Genomic DNA, 21,474 nt, shown 5'->3' on the forward strand with positions numbered 1-21,474 from the left:
GTACAAAACACTGTATGTTGAAATACAGTGAAAGATTATTTATTGTGTTTTATTATCATAGAAAGTACAAAAATATTTAGTATCAAATGGTTTGAATCACATTATGTAATCCTACACATCACAAAGCTTAAACCTAATAAAAGGAGTGAGCATGCTAATTCTTACAAGATGATAAAGTAATGTATGAAGTGATATTTGTTTGTTATGGTTGTGTGGTGAATAAATGTAGTTTATGTATGTTTGGTGGTTCGCTCCCAACCATTTGTTTTGTTCCCTCTGGATCGCTCGTTTTGGATTTGCTTCGCACATCTTGGTTTACTCCCTTAGGCCTCTTTCACACTTGCGGGAGAGACCCGTGTCCGTGCTTATAACGCGGACGCAGGCCTTCCCGCGTATCCTTTCAGACGGCGAGGGTGAAAACTGCCCACCACCCACACGAAGGTGGAAGGAGGCAGGCGAAAGACAAGAAAATGTAATGAAAACCAGGGAAAGCATGGTCATCTGGAGGAAAGGAGAGACAAAAATAGAGCTGGAGGAGGAAGGGAGATAAAGGAATAAAATTAATAAAATGAAAGACCAAAAACTAAGATAGATGGCAGAGTGAAAAGAGAAAATGGGAAAAAGGAGAGAAGAGAGAGGAAAGATGAGGAAGTGAACACGAGAGAGAAGAGCATCAAAATTCTTCCTATAAATAAAGTTAAAAAAAAGTGAAAAATTAAAATGAACGCACAACAAATCACACTGAATTCAACCAGGTTACTGAATGAGTTTTCTTTGGAGATGCGTGGGCCGTGGGCACCGCCCGCGCCGTGTAAAAACACACATTGAACACTGTACCCTTTGCTGCTACGCGTGGACGCGGGCCCGCAGATGACCCAAGGGGGGCCCCGTGTTGAATTTCGCCCGCGCGCGGATGATCGCCCGCACGTGGGCGATGTCCACGGCGTGTGAAAGGTTCCATTGAAAACATCAGTCATAAGTTGACACGGGTCCGCGTAATAAGTGTGGACGCGGGGGCCTCGCCCGCAAGTGTGGAAGGGGCCTTAGAAAGTGATGTAAGTAGCTGATTCAGAGGTTTTAGGATTCACAGCCTGCCTTTCCTGCAGACACCACCTCCAACCTTTTTCCTTGCATGTGTCTGGGCCCCTCTATTGTCACTCCTTGATGGCATATTAAATACATCTAGAAATTGGAACTTGGGTGTTTTGCTCCTTCTCCAACCATCGTCATGTAGGTTGATATTCAATAAATGGAAGATTTTTAAGTCACTGAAGATCATTAAAATTAAATTTAACAATATTTTATGCTATTGAAAGGCTTTGCTACAGCACCATAAGGTCAGAGGATTTATATATAAAATACATCCTTTTATTTTGGTGTATCCTTCACTGTTCTTGATCTGGAACTGAACACAAAAAGCTCACAATGAAAACACTGTGAAGATTAGCAGCAGAATCTTTAAATTGCCTATAAGATAGGTTGCACTATCATAGATTACACTGCTGTATTATATTTGCCCTTTTTCTAAACAAGTAGGCTACTACAACACACAAAACATAAAAATGTTTGTTTACATGTGGACATTCCGTACGTTCAAAATCCGAGTTGTACGATACGTCCATAGCATGCCATTTAACTGTAAACAACCATCACCGCATTCCCTATGGGAAGACTTCACTTCATCTTTGTCATATCATCACATATATACATATCTTGGTATCCAATACCTTACCATTGCACTCCTCAGATATTTGTGAGCACCAGAAGCCATAAATTAAGTGGCAAAATATTACATGACATGCAAAAAAAAAAGTAAGTAAGTAAGTACAGCGTGTGGAGTAGGGTGGAAATGGCGGGTGTCAGCTGTGCGCCTCCATTTTCTTTCTCAGCTGATTAGTCACTAACATCCCTAATTTCATAAATAAGCTCATGGGAGCGTTTGTATGTTACGTCCACATGTACGATCCCTCCCCAACTCACCGTACAACTTGTTGATGAAAATTGTCACTGTTGTTTACTCAGAGGTAGACAATAATTTACCTTATTTGCTAACCTGAGAAGCCAGAATCTTTTCAGCTATACATGATAGTTCTGCTTCCTGGGAAGCTAATTCAAACATTGGTCTTTTAGGTCATGTTTTAACTTAATTAATTTTTTGTTTAAGGCCCCATCACACCAGAGATGGTCCTTACTACGTGCAGCAAGTGCTCGCCACGCTCAGAAAAATTTTCAGGACGTGGTGAAGATGGGTTGGAAAAGCGTAATTGCTCCACTACTACGCTGCTACCAAGCCTTTGCTGAGCACCTATCCGTCCGTTACTACGTTATCACTGGGTCCAACTGGTTCCTACTACTTGCATATCACGCGGGTGATCAGGTGCGCACCACGATCTGTCGGCACTCACCACACTCCCACGCCGTCCAATCAGTGCGCAGTACGCTTGCGTCATGTCAGTAATAATACTCAGTATGACACTGCCCCTACGTAAGAACATAAGAACATAGGGAAACTGCAAGAGGCCGAGTGGCCTACACAGGGCAGCTCCAGAATCCCCCCTATTACTCATGATGGGTGAGGTGTAGTTTCAGGGGTTACAGGTAGAGGCTTGATCCTCGTTTACCTTCGGTATGAGCGTATGCTTCAGTACCCTGTCTCCTTACTGCACCCACACCTCACTGCCACCTGTCATTCTCGTCCATGTAGTTATCCAGTCTACTCTTAAAACAAGCTATTGTCCCTGCACTAACTATGTGATTGCTGAGTCTATTCCATTCCCCCACCACCCTATTACTAAACCAATGCTTGCCTATATCTCTCCTAAATCTATACTTTTCTAATTTAAATCCATTACTGCATGTTCTATCCTGCTGACTAATTCTCAGTACTTTACTTATACCACCTTTGTTGTAACCACTGACCCATTTGAATACTTCTATCAGATCTCCCTGCACTCTTCATCTTTCTAGTGAATGTAAGTTTAGATGTTTCAGCCTATTTTGATATGGGAGGTTCCTTAGCCTCCTCTGAACTGATTCAAGCAAGCTGATGTCCATTCTGTAGTGTGGGCACCAAAACTGGACAGCATAATCTAAGTGTGGCCTAACTAACACTAAATAGTCTGGTTACCGTCCTGTTAATAAAGCCTAATACCCTGTTAGCCCTATTCCTTGCACTAATACATTGCTTCCTTAGTTTTAGGACAGAGTTCACTAACACGCCCAAATCCCTTTCACACTCTGATCTGCCTATCGCTGTGGAGTCTAAACTATACCCGTGTAATGGGCTGCGTGTTCCTACACTAAGTACGCTACACTTGGTGATGTAAAAATTCATCTGCCATTTTTCTGACCAAGCTGACAGTTTGTTGAGATCCTCCTGCAGTGCTCAAGCATCCTCCCCTGTCCTAATAGTGCATCCTATTTTGGTGTCATCTGCAAATTTACCTATATCGCTAGTTATCCCATTGTCTATGTCATTGATGTAGATAATGAATAAAAGCGGGCCTAAAACTGAACCTTGAGGAACCCCACTGGTAACATTACCCCATCCGGATTTTTTACTGTTAATGGTAACCCTCTGTTTCCTGTCGCTAATCCACGCCTTAATCCAATCAAATACCTTCCCTCTTATCCCATGAGCCCTGACTTTATTCAACAGTCTCTGGTGAGGTACCTTATCGAAGGCCTTACTAAAATCAAGATAAACTACATCATAGCTCTCATCATTGTCAGCTGCCTCGTATACTCTATTGTAAAAGGATAAAAGATTAGTGGGGCACGACTTACCTTTAATAAACCCATGCTGTGAGTTGTGAATTAAATTATGTCTGTCAATATGGTCCCTAATACTATCAGCTATTATTGACTCAATCATTTTACCTATAACTGACGTCAAACTAATCAGCCTATAGTTTTCCATAGAAGATTTGTCACCCTTCTTAAATATTGGAATAACGTGTGCCTGCCTCCATGAAACAGGCACCACCCCTGTGTCTAGCGACTTCCTAAATACTGCCCACTGATTTCAGTTTCACATTCCTTTATTACCCTGGGGAAAAGTTCATCTGGCCCTGGCGCCTTGGTGACTTTAAGTCTTTCTATCTGTCTAATCACGAGCTCCCTACTCATGTTGATGTCGGTTAATCTTTCTACCTCTTCTCCCCTGTAGATCTGTTCTCCCTGAGGTATATCATCTAATCTTTCTTTGGTAAATACAGTTAAGAAATATCTATTTAACGCCTCGCTCATTTCGTCATCTCTATCAATCAGTGTTTCTCCTGACTTAAGCGGCCCTATTTTATCCCTAACCTTGGTCTTATAAAGCTGAAAGAAGCCCTTTGGATTGGTCTTTGCTTCCCTGGCAATTCTAATCTCATAATTACGTTTTGCCATACACGTGTTCTTTTTTACTGTTCTAGCTAAATCGTTGAAACTATCCCTTCGGCGAGTTTCCCCCCTTTTGATTCTAACATATAGTCCTCTTTTCCTTCCTATTTCAGGTTTTAGCCTTTCTGTCTTCCATCACGGGTGATTACCTGTTGACTTGACTTCCCTGTGAGGTATAAACTGTTTCTGTCCTAGTTTAATCTCCCTGACCAGACTATTGTACTCACCCTCCAAGCTACTGACCTGACTAGTAACCTCACCAGAGATTAACGCCCCTCCCTGCTCTGGGTCCTGACCTACTTCTGATCTCACTCCCCTAAGCCTCTGCAGCTGCTTTCTTAACCCCTCGTAGTCCGCCTTCCTGAAGTCAGGTATTAATGTATTGTTACTGTTGACTCTATCCTCCCATTTGATATTAAATCTAATTTCCTTATGATCACTATTACCTAATGAATCCCCAACCTCAATGTTGCTTATTCCCCCACCACCCTATTACTAAACCAATGCTTGCCTATATCTCTCCTAAATCTATACTTTTCTAATTTAAATCCATTACTGCATGTTCTATCCTGCTGACTAATTCTCAGTACTTATACCACCTTTGTTGTAACCACTGACCCATTTGAATACTTCTATCAGATCTCCCTGCACTCTTCATCTTTCTAGTGAATGTAAGTTTAGATGTTTCAGCCTATTTTGATATGGGAGGTTTCTTAGCCTCCTCTGAACTGATTCAAGCAAGCTGATGTCCATTCTGTAGTGTGGGCACCAAAACTGGACAGCATAATCCAAAATATTTTCTTCCCTCGTTGGTGTTCTAATTAACTGTTTAAGGAAACTATCCTGTATCACATCTAACAAATCCTGTGCCTCTTGGTCTCCGGATAAAGTATCCCATCCTATGTTCCTATAATTGTAATCCCCAATTACACACGCATTTCTATATCTTGACGCCATGCTAATTTCCTGCAAAAGGGGTTGGCTACTGTCCCTGGTAAGGTTGGGCGGTCTATAAAGTACTCCGATGACAAGATTCTCCTTCCTACCAATTGTTTCTACCCAGAGGGATTCTGTATTGCTAACTACCTTTATTGAGTTGTTAATGACACATTTAAGATTGTCCCTGACGAAGAGTGCGACCCGACCCCCCTTCCTGCCTATTCGATCCTGGTGGAATAACTTATATCCTTCAATCTCTAATTCTGGGAGAATGTGTCTGTCTGCAGTGTTTATCCATGACTCTGTGATCGCTATCATATCAAATTTCTCTACGCATGCCTTTCCCCTCAATAAATCTATCTTATTCCTAATACTTCTACTGTTTGTATAGTACACATTTAGATCTACCCCTTGCTTTACCCTGCAGCTGCTATTATTATTACTACATTTAGTGCTCCCACTAGGTATTGCCATCTTAGGCCCCTTCTTACTTACCCTAAAAAACCCTGCAGGGCCCCCAATCCATGTTCAAGGGCATCAGACAAAATCTGTACCCCCTCCCATGAGAGGTGAACCCCGTCCCCCTGGTATAGGTGGTTCTTGCCAAAGAAATGGTCCCAGGTGTCGACAAATGTCCATCCATTGGCTTTGCAATAATCTGCCAACCTGCAGTTTAATGCAATAGCCCTGGACAGCCAAATACCACCAACCTGCCGCCTTGGCAGAACCCCACACACCACAGGAACCCCGCCCTTGGATGTAACTCTTCTAAGAGCCTCACTGTAGCGACGCAGAAGCTGTTCGCTACCTAACCTGCCTATGTCGTTCCCTCCCACGCTCAGGCAGGTTTGACTCCCTCACCTGACATGTCGCTGACATCCCTAATCCCCGCCCCTGGAAAACACACCCTGGTCCTATGTTTCCTATCTTTAGCACAGAAGGCCCTATCTAACAACCTGACCTGGCTATCCCCAACAATCAAAATGTTACTTCTGGGCAGGGATTTGTCAACTGCCCTCCTCTCCTTCACCTCCTGCTCCTCCAATCCTTCCTCCTCCCTCGACTCAGAGAGAGCCTGGAAGGAGTTGCTGCACTCCACACCCACAGGATTGGTCCTCTTCAACCTCAAGCAGTTGCCATGGCTCCCGACTATCTGCCAGCCCCCATCTTGTGGCGGTGTATTATGTACATCGCCTGTCTGAAGACCTGATGAACTAAGGATTCGACTTTCCTTTCTCATGGCCTCCACAATCCTCTCCAACTCTTCTATTCTCTCCAAGAGAGAATTCACCAACTCAACTGTACCCCTCCCTCCCCTCACTGCACCACTGTAACTCATCCCACCAGACATGGTCAACCCAAGAGCTAGTCAGAGCACGTCCTATTACCTTGGAGCACGTCCTATCACCTTGGACACGCTGTTGGTCCTATAAATACAGCGTGTTAAATGCATGGACGTGGAATGTGTGGAATGGTTGCGTAGCGGCAACTCATGTGAGCACGTAGTAGCTCTTCCCCGTCCCCACCAAGTCACCACCCAGTCAACCAAGTCCTCGCTGTGTTACTAATACGTCAAGCCAGTCTGCACTATGTCAGCAAACAGTCACCTCCCTATCCTAAATCTTCTACGGTCTTGCTATGTAAATTTTGAGCAGAATCAAAACTGGTCCACGTTCATGCCGTCCACACTGGGTCACCACTGCGTGCATATTGGTCCCCACTGCGTCCAAGCCGGTCCTCACCACGTCCTGGCAATTTTGGCAGGACGTAGTAAGGATGGGCTCTGGTGTGACTACCCTATTACCAATGCTGACCACCCAGAACTGTAAGCTTCCACTGCTTCTCAGGCCCTTTTTTAGGCTTTTTAACCCCAAGAATAGAATCCCCCAGTTATGGTCAATAAATTCCCTCCATACTTTGATGATGACTAAACTTGGTAATTTAATGGTAGGTCACTCATTAATGATAAATCTAAAAAAGTCCTACACAATGACTTTAGGCACAAATATCCCAGTAGCAATAAACCAATGGTCTGAGTACCTTATGCCGCAGTGTCTGCATCACCTTCTTCAGTACCTCCATGTGACTTGTCCACATCAACCTGAGGTCAAGTGGGGGATCCTCTTCATTTTGCTTCCCTGAAACAAGTTATGAGCACAGATCAGGAAAACCTCACTTGTTCATGGGTGAAAGGATAACATGATAATAAGTGAGCCTTGGATTTTCACTATAGTTTTTCACTTTTATTTTCCCAGCTTGCAGAACATACTCAAAAGTGCTAAGCATTACAATTTTCAGTAGTAATTAAGGTAGGGCACAGAGTGATGGGCTTTCATTACGGAAATTCATATTCAACAGATACATAGGCATGAGTTGGTTTCTTATGGTAGATGTGCAGAACAGCCTTGGCAGTCATGTGATGCATGCCAGTATGATTCCTGCAGGGAAACCTTAGATTAATTAATGGATTAGGAGGAGGTGATGTTAGGTTTACAGGGGCTGCCCTGCCTACACCCAGGTTCAAGTACTGGTCTGGGCAGTTGGTAATCACCTCAACCAGTTGTTCATCCTCCTGCTAAGCTGATCAGGTACCTGGGAAAATCAATGGTAACCCAGAGGTCACACTTGCTCTGTGTCCTGGGGTAATGGGTTCTCACCTACCACATCCTCAATGACCAATGACAGAGATGAGAACTGAGGCCACACACAACTAAAGTGTGTGATCCCAACTTTACCTTAATTTAGCTATGATAACTGACTGGTCTTCATTCTCCCTTTGATGCGAGCTTCTGCTCATGCAAATTCATCTATGCTCGGGAGGTGAGGCAAGGAAATAGGCTTTGCTGTGACCAAGAATGGATACGTGATCAGTGAGAAGGGAAGACAGATCTGTAACCATTTGGCCAATGCCTGATGGCCCAGGTACCTGATTTATGGCTAATTGTGTTTTTCAGTGATTTAACGCATCAGGTAGGTCACTACACGATTTTCCTTTCCCAACTGAATTAATTTTTGTGTTTCAGATTTCTCTTGAATTTACCATTAGCTCCTTCACAGAGAACATGAGCTATTCAGTTTTCTTATGGAAGAGATTTTGAAGTCAGGTTTAGCAAAGAAAGAAGCAAGATACTGCAATAGTAATAGTAAATAGGTCAGAAGATGAGAAAAATGCTATATGGAAAAATGAAGAGGATGCTTCAGGCATGGGAAAATAAACACCTAAGAATGTGGATGAGCTAAAATAGATGTGCAAACACACACACACACACACACACACACACACAAAAAAAAAAAAAAAAGTATGATGAACCAGTAGCTGGGTCCACTTGGGAGTGCAGCAAGGATGAAAACAAGTAAGTATGATGTACTGTGAGAAATATGAAAGTGTGACTGTTCCAAGTATATTAGCTATGGTATGTATGCAGCTGTATGGAATGAGTGATATAGAAAAATTGGAAGTGGGAAGAACAGATTAGAGAGAATGGCACTAAATGCACCAAGGCATAAAGTGATAGAACCTCGAAGGCTGTGTTTACACCAAGCGAATCGAATCAATTCCATTTATGAAGAATCATTTGACTCAAGACATTTTGAATCAGCATAGTTCCTACTGACTGAGTCTGAGTCAATATTCAAAAGGCAGTACCAAGGCAGGCTTTCATGAGTATGGACGTATACGCTGACGCTGAAATAGCAGCGTTGCTGTGGCTGAGGCAACAAATATGAGTGCATGAAATTAATGTTAAAAGACCTGAATTTGGGAGCTTTGGAAATCTGTTCTCAGATTTGGTGAATAATCCAGAGAAATTTTATGAGTTCTTTAGGGAAGCACTGTCGGATGAAATGCCCACCTGATGCCGGCTCACTTTTCCATAATTATAAAGGGCATCACTCTATTGTACTATTGGCTATTGTTGATGTAAAGTGGTGCTTTACTCTGATTGATGTAGGGGCATATGGATGAAACAGTGACAGCACAGTTTTCAGTTACTCTAATATGGGTTGGTCATTTCTCTCTTGTAATTTACGTGTCCCACAGCCTAGTAAAATACCTGATACTGATATCAAAGTACCATTCTATCTCATAGGCAATGAAGCTTTCCTTTTAAAGCCCAATATAATTAAATAATGAAGCCTTACCCTCGAAAGGACCTAGATTACTCTAGACAGGTATTCAACTATAGGATGAGCAGAGGTAGGAGAACAGTAGAAAGTGCTTTTGGAATGCTAGCTCAGAAATTTGGTGTACTTAAAACAACAATGGAGACAAGCAGTGAGCTATCTGAAGCAACAGTTAAAACTATCTGTGTGCTTCATAATTTCATTCATCATGAAGACAGTATCATACATAAACTGATGACCACTGTCAAAACATGAGGAGCCTGTCACCAACAAGAAGTACAAGGCCTACAGCAGAAGCCATGTCAGTTCGCAACACTCTGAGAGAATACTTTGTCTCACCAGGTGAAGCTGTCGAGTGGCAGGACAGAATGATCCACTGATACATACATTCACTGAAGAAATGGCCGCACCTGTTGATACCACATCACATCTACTCTTTATTAAGCATATAAGGTATATGAGGGAGATTAAAACACAAATACAGCTATGTCAGTGACGTCTCAAGTAATGGACGGTGGACTCTTTTGATTTTGCGGTGCCCTTGTCATTAAGCCGCGAATTTTGGAAAATCAACCGCTTTGGTGTGAATCACCATAACTCCCTTATTTCTGGGGCTACAGAAATGTTTTTGGTATCAATCGATGGCAAAATGAAAGGGCTATATTTTTAATGAGTGATCAAGCTCAAAAACTGACTCGAAAGGGTAAAAAATTGAATAAATTCTCAAAAAACGGCCCTGAATTTTTTTTTTTGAGTTCCCAACCTTGAAACCCACTCATTTTTTAGAATTTCAAAAAACTTATTCTCCTTTCTTCTTGTTATCATCCTCTCTATCTCTCCCTGTTTCCTCCACTCCTTTTCCTTGTTCTCCCTTCTTACATCCACTATCAGTATTTTTTTCATGACACACTCTATCTCTCTCCCTTTCCCCTTCCCTGTATTTACCTAGTTGTGATATAAAGGAAGTGAGCTACGCTCATATTGTCCTTTCTCTGAGTATTCTTCCGCCCCGCTCAACAAACTAATTCCTGCGCGAAGTTCGTATTTACGAAGCAAATGTCAAAAGTTGAAGCAAGAATTATAGAATCATATATTAGGACTGCGTCGTAATGACGAAACGTCGTAGGAAGTGTTTATAAGAGTGTGGGAAAGGTTTGTAAGAGTGTGGGTAGCCTTAAAATATATATAAATAATAAAAAATATAAGGTCGCTACTTCATGGATTTTCGCCTATCGCAGGGGGTTCTGGAACCTAACCCCCGCGATAGACGAGGGATTACTGTATAAATGAAATCTGACATTTTCCTAGAGTTGCCCCACTTCTATTTTTTTTTCCTTGAAGGTTATTATGTGGGGGGTGCAGCCCCCCTTGGTTAGGAGGGGGGTCGAGGTTAGGTTATGTAAAGTTTGGTTGGGATTGTTTACAGACATGGGGTAATTGTAATCAATTACAATTAATTACAGTTTTTCAAGTATAATCGTAATCGATTACCCTCTTATTTTTTTTTAAGTAATCATAATCGTAATTGAATACATTGAAAATGTAATTGTGATTATTTTTGTGATTACATTAGCAAAGTTTTAGTTAATAATTTCTCATACAGCAAGTATGTACTCTAAATATCTGCAGTAATTCAACTAATTAAATATTTAGTATGGTACATGTGTATGAAATTTACAAGTTCACCTTTCAGTCCTTCCTGTAATCACGATTAATACATCATGTAATCGTAATCGATTACACCTAATTTTATTGTAGCTAATCATAATCGTAATCATAATTGTGAAAAACTGAAGTAATCGTCATCGTAATCGATTACATAACATAAGTAATCGCCCCATGTCTGGTAGTTTAACTATATTCGACATGCGGTGAGGGCCGTCGAAAATTACAAAGCGCGGGACAGATATGGGCGGCGGTGGTGGGGGGGTTCCACTACGCTGACCATCCCATGACACGCCCGACACTTGTCAACAGACCGGCTGTAGCGGCTGCAAGGTTATGTTATAATAGATTACAAGAGTATACGTTAGGGACTTTCCTTACTTTCGAGACAAGGGAATTTTCTCTATTTAAGGAATTTTTTGGGTGGGGAAGTTCTGGAAGCCCATTTTTCAGTGATTTTGTCTCCCCCCCCAAAAAAAATCCTGGTTCCACACAGGTCCCCAGGCTTGTTTTTGTGGGGTAGGGGGGGCTGGAGTGGTGGAGGGGGAGTAGTAGTTGTTCTGCAGTTTTACCCTGCTTTTGATATGTAGTACCTATTGCTGCTAATATTGAACAGATCACCACGATTAGCAGCTCAAATCTTACAAACAGGTAATATACAACAGAAATGAATTAAAAATAATAATAGCACCATAAGGTCTATCAGACACCAGAGTGCAATGGATAAATACTGTTGACAGTACTTAAATATCCAACCTCCCATCTCCCCAATACTTCTAAAATAGAATGAGTGACACTCAACTTCAATAAAGTTCTGCGTTTGCTGCCACTGGTATTTCAATCATCTTCGGCTAAAGGCCTGAAAAGTCACCTAAGCTACACTGTTTCTGATGACTCTTAACAGGTATGGCTACATACGAGTGTTTGTTTACGAAGTCTTCCCAAGCCTGTCAGCCACGCAGGCACGCCTCCTCGCCCCCACACAGCACTGGCAGGCACACGACATGCACCGAGTCACTAGCACAGCGGTGGACAGCTGTATGCCCGGTGAGATGAATTACTTACACACGTCAACCATCGTCAGGACGATCTCTTTCAAGCAACACACACAACGGCGGCGGCAGCAGGCACCCGCATGTCTTGGTCTTGGTCTTGGTTAGGGAGGTCTGTGTTTGGGTTGGTTTTGGGCCCCTCCAAGTGAAGCCGGCCTGGGCCGTGGGTGTGCCCAGTTCATCCAAAACCGACGACTTCACACACCTCACTCCCATCCTGTTTCTTGACCCCAACATTCATTTTTAAGAAAAACTGAAACCACCATCACCTTCCTGAGAAAATTCTGCATCACACTTGCATAAAATTGTAACAATAATGTAAAAATACGCATACGAAAATCAGAGTAAAATAAAGTAGGGAGTACACATTTTCTTGCACTTATTTCCCTTCAACTCCTTAATATTCAGCTGGTTTTCGTCGCATCACTTTTATAAGCCCAGATCCTAAATCTGCATGCTTTTCTGCTTCTGATGGTGTAGGGTACGTCACGAGGTAAAAATATACATAAGGTCAAAATTGCCTCCGAACATAAGTCGCGCCGTGACGGTGTTCATTCACCTCGACATTTGTTTAACTCAGAATCACCGCTCTCGCACAGAGACCGCTGTAGGCAAGGCAATGGCTGTAGGGAGGCACTCCAGCTTACCAGAAATAATTTTTAAACTCCTGTAATGCTGATTTGCCTGGTGGGCGAGCCTCCCATAATTCACTTAGCCAGTAGGGTACCTCTTTGGCCGACTGGTTAAGTCTGTCCTCATATAGCAACTTTCTCAGTTTATTCTCACCTCTTGGATCTTTTTTTATGCCTCCATGGTCTAGTTGTTAGCGTGCCTTGCTACAAACCCCGCGCCCTGGGTTTGAATTCCGACCTGGGCAGTCAGCGTGCCGCTCACCCAGCTGCTCATCCCCCCGTTTGGGCTGGTCGATAAATGGGTACCTGGGGAAACCTGGGGAAGGTAAACTGTGATAACCCGGATGTCATGCTGACCCTGTCCCGGGGTGATGGGATCTTTCCACCAATGGTCATGGGCCAGTGCCACGGAGATGAGTACTGCTGCCACGCTCAGCTGTAGCGTATGCCGCCATCTCTACTCTTTTGGTTGCCCCCAGCCAATTGGTAGAGCAGGCAACTGTTTTACAGTGCCGCCATCTTGATTAACTAATTTCCCTCTCCCCCTCCCCCGCCCTCGAGCTTCCCTTGGTCCTCTTTAGAGTCGCTGGAGTCCGGTTGATGGGCAATCATGAGGACAGCATGTCCAAACACTCAAATGAACTAAAGAAAAGCTATTAAAAGGGACAAAAAACACCAACTATAGGAAGTGTCAGCAAAGGAAATATTTGAAATATATGCCCTATTTTTCAAAGAATCACTTCACATACATACATGGATCATCCACAGCCTTTTCTGATACTTTCATTTCAAGCTGCATTCATCTTTCTTTGTGCAATTTCAGTGAGGACATGTCCAAAACATGACATGATATGATTAGACTGTTAAGAGACTAGACAGGGTTGTGGTGTGGTGCTGGCCAGTGGCTGGCTGGCTGCGGATGGTCAGTCTTAGGACTGGCTTAAACAACCAGCCAGGTTACTTATCATGATGGAATATGATACAAGAATACTCTAACAAGTGTTTTAAACTAATGTAGAGAATATTGATGTTTACATTCATTTAATTATTTTTCATTAATAAAAAAAAAATCGATTTAAATAAGAAAATCTGATTTAAATAAAAAATCCGATTTTTTATATTTTTTAATAAAAAAATCAACAACCCTGTCTGGTTGAGGGTCTTCAAAATGTAACTTAATTATGTTGGCAGAGTCGCAATACGCACTAATTGGCTCTAGTATTCCATGTCGCCAACTAAAAAAAGAAAAAAAAAATGTAGAAGAACACGCGAGCGCCAGGAGCCCATGCACTTGTCCTGAAAGACGCAGTGATTTACTAATGGCCAGCCGCGCCACCTTGATTGCTACATTCGGTGTCCAACTTTGAGACTCTGGACAACACAGCACCAACTAAATATAAAGTCACTACACGTCCGACATGTAGATGTTTCCATGTGTCACACGAACAGTATACCGGCAAACTGGCAGTGGAGGGTGCCGAGTGCAACATGAATGTAAGGACGGAGCTAACTTTGACATTTCTTGTAGCTGTATAGTGAATCAATCCTCGGGTGAAAAGTTGCCCAGGGTATTTTACGCTCGGCAACTGTTGACTGTCCACGGGAAGAAGTCTGCTCAATCGCTAAGAATTTAGGGTGAATGTCAAGGCTGGAGGGCCAGGTCATGATTTTGGGGATCAGTGCAATCCTATTAATATTGTTTCAAATGAAGGGAAAAAAGTAGTCCTTCTTATTATGAGGAAAGGGGACCGACCACACTGCACCACCGATTTTTTTCTTTAACAAAATGTTCACAGGGCTGTTTATGAAGAAGTTTTCGTGCCAGATGGTGGACTAGGGGTGATGGGGGGGGGGGGGGGTCCCTTTGCCGTTCCTGATGTAGTGAAACATTTTATAAGATAAACTAAAGCACTTAACTTGCTTGAACAATGGATGCAGTATATGTTTTGTCTTTTTAATTTAGTTAACGTTTGTCAAAGGATCTCATCACTAACTCCCCCTCACTAACTCCCCCCCCCCAAAAACAAAAAACAAAAAAAAAACGCTTTCCTGCTGCATGGCGCTCATCTGGTTTATAATAAAGCAAGGAGACAAGGGCTACAAATATTTTTACGTTGAAATATGTTGACATATGCTTTCATGTAATTACCACATTTACAGTTTTTTTTTTTTTTTTTTTTTTTTTTTTTTTTTACATTGCGGCCTATTGCGCCGGTAGGCTTCTTCCCGGTGGATCCTGATGGTCGGTCAAAGGCTTCTTTCCGGTGGGTCCTGATGATCGGCCCAGCCCGTTCTGGCGCAGGTGAGTGTTTATAGTGGCGCCATCTTGCATTGGCTCATGCTGCCCTCCCAGAGCTCATCTTTGATCCACGAATCTAGATTCCGGGTTGATAGGTGGTCTTCTGGACAGCATGTGGGTAGTTTTGAGCCACTCGGCGGCGGCTGAAAAATCCCAGCTTGGTGGCACCGGGCGGGGATTGAACTCGCGTCCTCCTGCCGACAATCCGAGATATAAACACCATTTTTTACCGAGCTTTGCAGACACACGCACACACTTCCCTCTCTTTCTTTTTTCTTCCAAAATTATACCAGTAGTCCATTAAATTAAACATATTTGTATTAGACATGCACACCTTGCCCTAACAGCCAGCTGAGAGCCAGCCGTGATAATATGGTAGATGATCACTGCCAGCCTTTACTCCGAGAGGCGTTCGAGCCACTGATGAACCGCGAAACGGATAAACTAGTCTACCTTGGTCGCTACCTTTGAATCAGGGGCGTTATTATTGGAGAGTCTGGCGGACCCGGGTCTCCCCAGTAAGAGCCTTGACCACACAGTGGGTCCCATTTGAAAATTTGAAAGTGAACTGATGATAACAGTGACCAATGTCTTTTTTTTAAGTAATATGTCATTATGTATAGAATGCACAGGATAAATCGATGTAATGTAATATTATAAAACCTTACTTATACATATGTATTCGAAGGGAAACCTGTAAATTCTCTTTTCCGATATCTATTGTGCATAACTAACTAATGGGGAGCATACGCCGGGGGTGCATCGCTTCACTCACTTACCGTCCATACTCCTGGCGGCCCTCCTAAGCAAGCTCCCATGCAGCTGCCCTATCCATCCCAAGTCCCTCCCGGCAGGATCGGCTGACTTGCCCCAGCCAAGAGTTATGAGGGCGTCCCCTTGGTCTCCTCCACTTAGGGTTGTCTCGTACAAAAACAACCCTGTGAGCAGGATTGACGTGCGGAAGGCGCGCCACGTGCCCATATAGCAGGAGTTGGCGTTCACGGACTAAGCTGATAACAGGCCTCGATTCAGTTTCACGGAGTAGTCGCTGGTTCGACACGAAGTCGTTCCAGCGGTACCCCATGATTCTGCAAAGGAATTTGGTACCAAAGGCATCGACACGCCTCTCCAAGTTACTATTCAGTGTCCATGTCTCACAGCGATACAGTAATACAGGGAGCACAAGCCACTTAAATATTCGAATTTTTGTCCGCCTGCATAGATATCGACAACACCAAATACTCGTATTGAGCGAGTCCATAACACCGTGGCCCAGGCCACTCTGTCGAGTGACTCCCTGGTGAGACCCACCATTGTTATGCACTACGCTACCAAGGTATGTGAAGCATTTGGTGACTTCGATATCCTCATCACTGCATGAACAGATTGAACTGTGTCATCCAGCAAGCCTCCAAACGACTGAACCTTGGTTTTGACCAAGGAGACCTTCGGTCCCAGAGGTTTCGCCTCCTCATGCAGCACTTCGAGAGCCATCACCAGGACCTTCTGCGATTTCGTGCGGAGTACAGTGCCATCAGCAAAAACAAGATCAGTGACCTTGATGTCGACAACAGGTATTCCGCAACGATTTTGATCAGTAACTTGCCTAATACCCAGTTCACGCGCGTTGGAAAGTGATGGAGCAAGGATGCACCCTTGCCTCACTCCTGAATTAACAGGGGAGAAGCCGGAAACGCCTCCCCCACACTTCACAGCACTCAGTCCCAGAGTAAAGGCCAGTCATCAGGTCAAGTATTCTTGAAGGAATCACACGGATCAGCATAATGTTCCAGAGTGTCTCACGATGCACTGAGTCAAAAGCCTTCTTGAGATCGACATCAACTGCGAACAAGCCCTGTCGACACTCACGTCGGCGTTCCACGAGGACGCGAAATGCTAAAATCCGGTCAATTGTTGACTTGCCGGTCGTGACCCGGATTGCTCAGGTCTCTGAAACTTAAGCAGATGAGATCGAATTCGCATCAGCAGCAGATGAGCGAGCACCTTGCCCGGCACGCTGAGCAGTGTAATACCACGGTAATTGTTGCAGTCCTGTCGGTCCCCTTTCCCTTTCCAGATAGGGACAACCAATCCCCTTTTCCAGTCAAGAGGAATGGCACCGGACTGCCACACGGCAGACAGCACCGCATGCAACCCACGGATGTCTTTACCCCCAGCTTGTAACATCTCTGCGCTGATATTACGGATCCCAGCTGCCTTTCCACCCTTCAACATCCTCACAGCCTCTCTCACTTCCGCAAGAGAGGGTGGAGTTTCGTCTATTGGTGGATCAGCAGCTACCATCTGCAACCCAATCAGAGGGAGCTGTCCATTTGGGGGCTCTACCGTGTATAAACGCCCATTGTACTCGGCCCAACGAGCCCGGTACCCATCCACATCTGAAACTATCTTGCCCAACAGCCGTTCGGATAGTACTCATCTGAGGTGTGGATTTGGAGCGAAGTTTCTTTAGAGCTCGAAAGGCAGGTCTAAGGTCGTTTGAATTTAGACACCCCTCGACATCTTCAGCGAAATCTCTGACGTACCTCTTCTTATCCCTCCTCAGAAAGGTTCTAGTCCTTAATGACAGAGTCCTGTATCATTCCGAGTCCCCAGCCAGACTGGCAGCACGACTTTCCTCTCTATTCTCCAGTGTCTCCTTTGAGGCAACGCCACTCCAAGCTCTTGGGCACTCTCCAATGCACTCCTCGGCAGCTTTAAGAGTTTCACGTTTAAAAGTATCCCACACCTCTCCAGGGTCCTCCAACGTACCAAGCACTTCAAACCGATTTGAGACTGCCACTGCATACTCCTGAGCGCAAGCCAGGTATCTCAGTTTCTCAAGATGGAACCCTGCATGGGGGTGTTGCATCTTGATAATTTTTTGGACCTGATGCGTATTCTTAGTTTTGCAACAAGTCTGTGATCGGTCGTAAAGAACTCAGTACTCTGGAAGACCCAACAGTTCTTGAGGATCATCCAACGAGTACTAACAATGATGTGATCAATCTCCTTTGCCACACTACCAGCATTGCTATACCAAGTCCAGCGGCCAGACTCGCGTCTCTGGGAACCAGGAACCATCAATCCTCAGCCTTCTGGACTGCAAAGTTCAGAAAGAGTGAACTGTTTACATTTCTGGTGTCAGAGCCATGGGGACCAACACATAACTCGTAGTCATCTCTCTCTGTGCCAGTAACTGCACTCAAGTCTCCCAAGACAATAAGTGTGTCGCGTGGGGGGCACTAGTCAACTGTAGAGCTTGGCGTAGAACATCTTTCTCCTCGGGTCCGCACATCTCCGTAGGGGCGTACACTGCAATAAGAGATATGAAGCCCAAGGTGTGCTTCAACCTCACCAGCATCATACGCTCATCAACCGGAGTAACCCCAACGACAGAGGACTGCAGTCAGCTAGAAAGGGCTATAAATCTACTCCCATGCAACGAGTACCATCGCTCTGGTCTGACCAGTAGTAAGTATAACCTTCACTACTGAACTCTCCATTGCCAGGTCTCTCCGTTTCAGGCAGCCCAGCAATGTCCACTCTCAGCCTTCTTAGCTCAGCTGACATAGGGTAGTCGCTGATCATCCGAGAGGGTCTGGACGTTCCAGGCACCCACACGGAAAGCCCGCCGGAGATTGACCCCGGACATGGCTCTGCACCACCCTGGTGGTCCCCAAGAGAAGGGGGTGGGTGTGTTCGGGGCTGGGAAGCTCTTCTGCCCCGACCAGACCTGTCAAAACTACAGGATGTCATATATTTATGATGGAAGGTTCTCTCTGCTGTGCCTCCACTCACCTGACACAGTGGTCTTGGCTCATGGTCATAATATCACTTTTTCATCTTTCCCTCCTCTCCTTAACCACGGCAGCATCGCCGTCTCATCTATCTCTAAGGCTGAACTCTTCTCTCAAACTTTCTGTAAAAACTCCACTCTGGACGATTCTGGGCATATTCCTCCTACTCATCCCCCCCTCTGACTCCTTTATGCCTGTTATTAAGATTCTTAAGAATGATGTTTTTTATGCCCTCTTTGGCCTCAACTCTCAGAAGGCTTATGGACCTGATGGAGTGCCTCCTATTGTCCTTAAAAACTGTGCTTCCGTGCTGACACCCTGCCTGGTCAAACTCTTTCGCCTCTGCCTATCAACATCTACCTTTCCTTCCTGCTGGAAGTATGCCTTCATACAGCCTGTGCCAAAGAAGGGTGACCGTTCCAATCCCTCAAACTACCACCTTATAGCTTTACTTTCCCGTCTATCTAAAACTTTTGAATCAATCCTTAACCGGAAGATTCAAAAGCACCTTTCCACTTCTGACCTTCTATCTGATCGCCAGTACGGGTTCCGCAAGAGGCGTTCTACTGGCGATCTTCTTGTTCTCTTAACTAACGCTGGGTCATCCTCTCTTAGCCGTTTCGGTGAAACTTTCTCAGTTGCGCTAGACATATCGAAAGCTTTCGATTGAGTTTGGCACAACTCTTTGCTTTCTAAACTGCCCTCTTTTGGATTCTATCCTTCTCTCTGTTCCTTTATCTCGTTTCCTTTCCGGCCGTACTATTTCTGCTGTGGTAGACGGTCACTGTTCTTCCCCTAAACCTATCAACAGTGGTGTTCCACAGGGCTCTGTCCTTTCAGCCACTCTCTTTCTGTTATTCATCAATGATCTTCTCTCCATAACAAACTGTCTTATCCACTCATACACTGACGCCTCCACTCTGCATTATTCAACTTCTTTCAACAGAAGACCCTCACAACAGGAATTACAAGACTCCAGACTGGAGGCTGCAGATCTTGCTATCATTTCCGATTGGGGCAAAAGGAACCTTGTGTCCTCCAATGCCTCAAAATCCCAATTTCTCCACCTATCAACTCGACACAATCTTCCAAACTCAGCGGTGGCCGAGTGGTTAGCGTACGGGCCCTGCATTCACCGCATGCTGGACGACGCGGGCTCGAATCCCCACGCTACCACCTGGGATTTTTTAGTCACCGCCGAGTGGTCTAAGACTACCCACATGCTGTTCTGAAGACCACCCATCAACCCAGACTTTAGGAGGAACCGTCCAAGTGAATAAAAAATGAGTTCCGGGGGGCAGCATGAGCCAAGAATAAATGGCGCCACTATAAAAATTGCCTATAGCGCCGGTATAGGCGAACACGTATAAAAAAAAAATATCCCCTATTCTTCGACAACACTCAGCTGTCACCTTCTTCGACACTAAACATCCTCGGTCTATCCTTAACTCAAGATCTTAACTAGAAACTTCACATCTCTTCTCTCACTAAATCAGCTTCCTCGAGGTTGGGCGTTCTGTATCGTCTCCGCCAGTTCTTCTCCCCCGCACAGTTGCTATCCATATACAGGGGCCTTGTCCGCCCTCGTATGGAGTATGCATCTCATGTGTGGGGGGCTCCACTCACACAGCTCTCTCGGACAGAGTGGAGTCTAAAGCCCCAAATACACTGCCGAATTTTGGCCACGAACTTGACGCCGAATCAGTTCGTGAAAAAATTCGGCGACCGGTTCGCCGGCATGACCAAGATTCTTACAGTTCGTGACCATTCGGCGACATGTCGGCGACATGTCGGCGAATGCTCAAGACAATTCGTGGACAGTTCGGAGACATGTCGCCGACTATTCGGCGTCCATGTCGCCGAGCTCAAAATCTGAAATTTTAACGTTTTTTTTTGTCGCGGAATAACTGGCGACAAGTCTCCGAATTGTCTTCGTATGTCGCCGACGTGTCGGCGACATGTCGGGGACAATTCCCCGACAGTGCCAAGATTTCTGACAGCTGATCATCTGATGCCCATGTGGCATATAAAAGAACGGGAATCTGGGGTGCAACACACTTCTTCACCGGCAGCTGAAGAGCCCACCTCGTCTCTCGCCACACCCAGGACTTTCCCCATTGCCTCTCAACATGGACGACTATTTAACGCTGGTTCTGTTGCACAACTTGGTCACGCAAATTGCACTCACATGTGCTTTGCTACTGGAGCAAGAAGAAGATCGACGACAAGCCAGGGATGCAGTTGTGACAAGAGGACGACGAAGAAAATACAGACCGAGAAGAATATGGGTTGCTGAGTGGCTTCAGGAAAGGCTGCAGCAAGGGGCCTGGCAGAACCTGATTCCAACCCTGGCACGCACACATCAAGCACAATACAAGGACACGTTGAGGATGGAGGAAACAATGTTTGACGAAATCCTGGAGAGAGTGCGACCCCACATTACGAAGAAAACTACCAATTTTCGTGAACCCCTTAAGCCTGGTTTGAAGCTTGCCATTACCTTGCGGTTCCTAGCGTCAAGCGACAGCTACGCCAGTCTGTCATTGTTGTTCCGGGTTCATCGTTCCACCATTGGCAAG

General features: G+C 44.7%; 1 protein-coding gene across 9 annotated transcripts in view; it reads right to left on the minus strand.

Moving 5' to 3' along the window:
- The window catches only part of LOC126998352 (protein abrupt-like), a 464,876-nt gene that overhangs the window by 41,622 nt on the left and 401,780 nt on the right, over nt 1-21,474 (minus strand). For 5 of the 9 annotated variants that reach the window (XM_050859870.1, XM_050859867.1, XM_050859864.1 and 2 more), the window contains one exon: nt 7,366-7,463. In XM_050859870.1, coding sequence (XP_050715827.1) covers nt 7,366-7,463 — 98 coding nt within the window. Of the gene's footprint in view, nt 1-7,365; nt 7,464-12,030; nt 12,144-12,177; nt 12,515-21,474 lie in introns of those variants that run through there. The other 4 variants (XM_050859869.1, XM_050859868.1, XM_050859865.1 and 1 more) reach the window with 4 other exon arrangements.

The sequence above is a fragment of the Eriocheir sinensis genome, chromosome 14 (genome assembly GCF_024679095.1).
Source record: "Eriocheir sinensis breed Jianghai 21 chromosome 14, ASM2467909v1, whole genome shotgun sequence".
NCBI lineage: Eukaryota > Metazoa > Arthropoda > Malacostraca > Decapoda > Varunidae > Eriocheir > Eriocheir sinensis.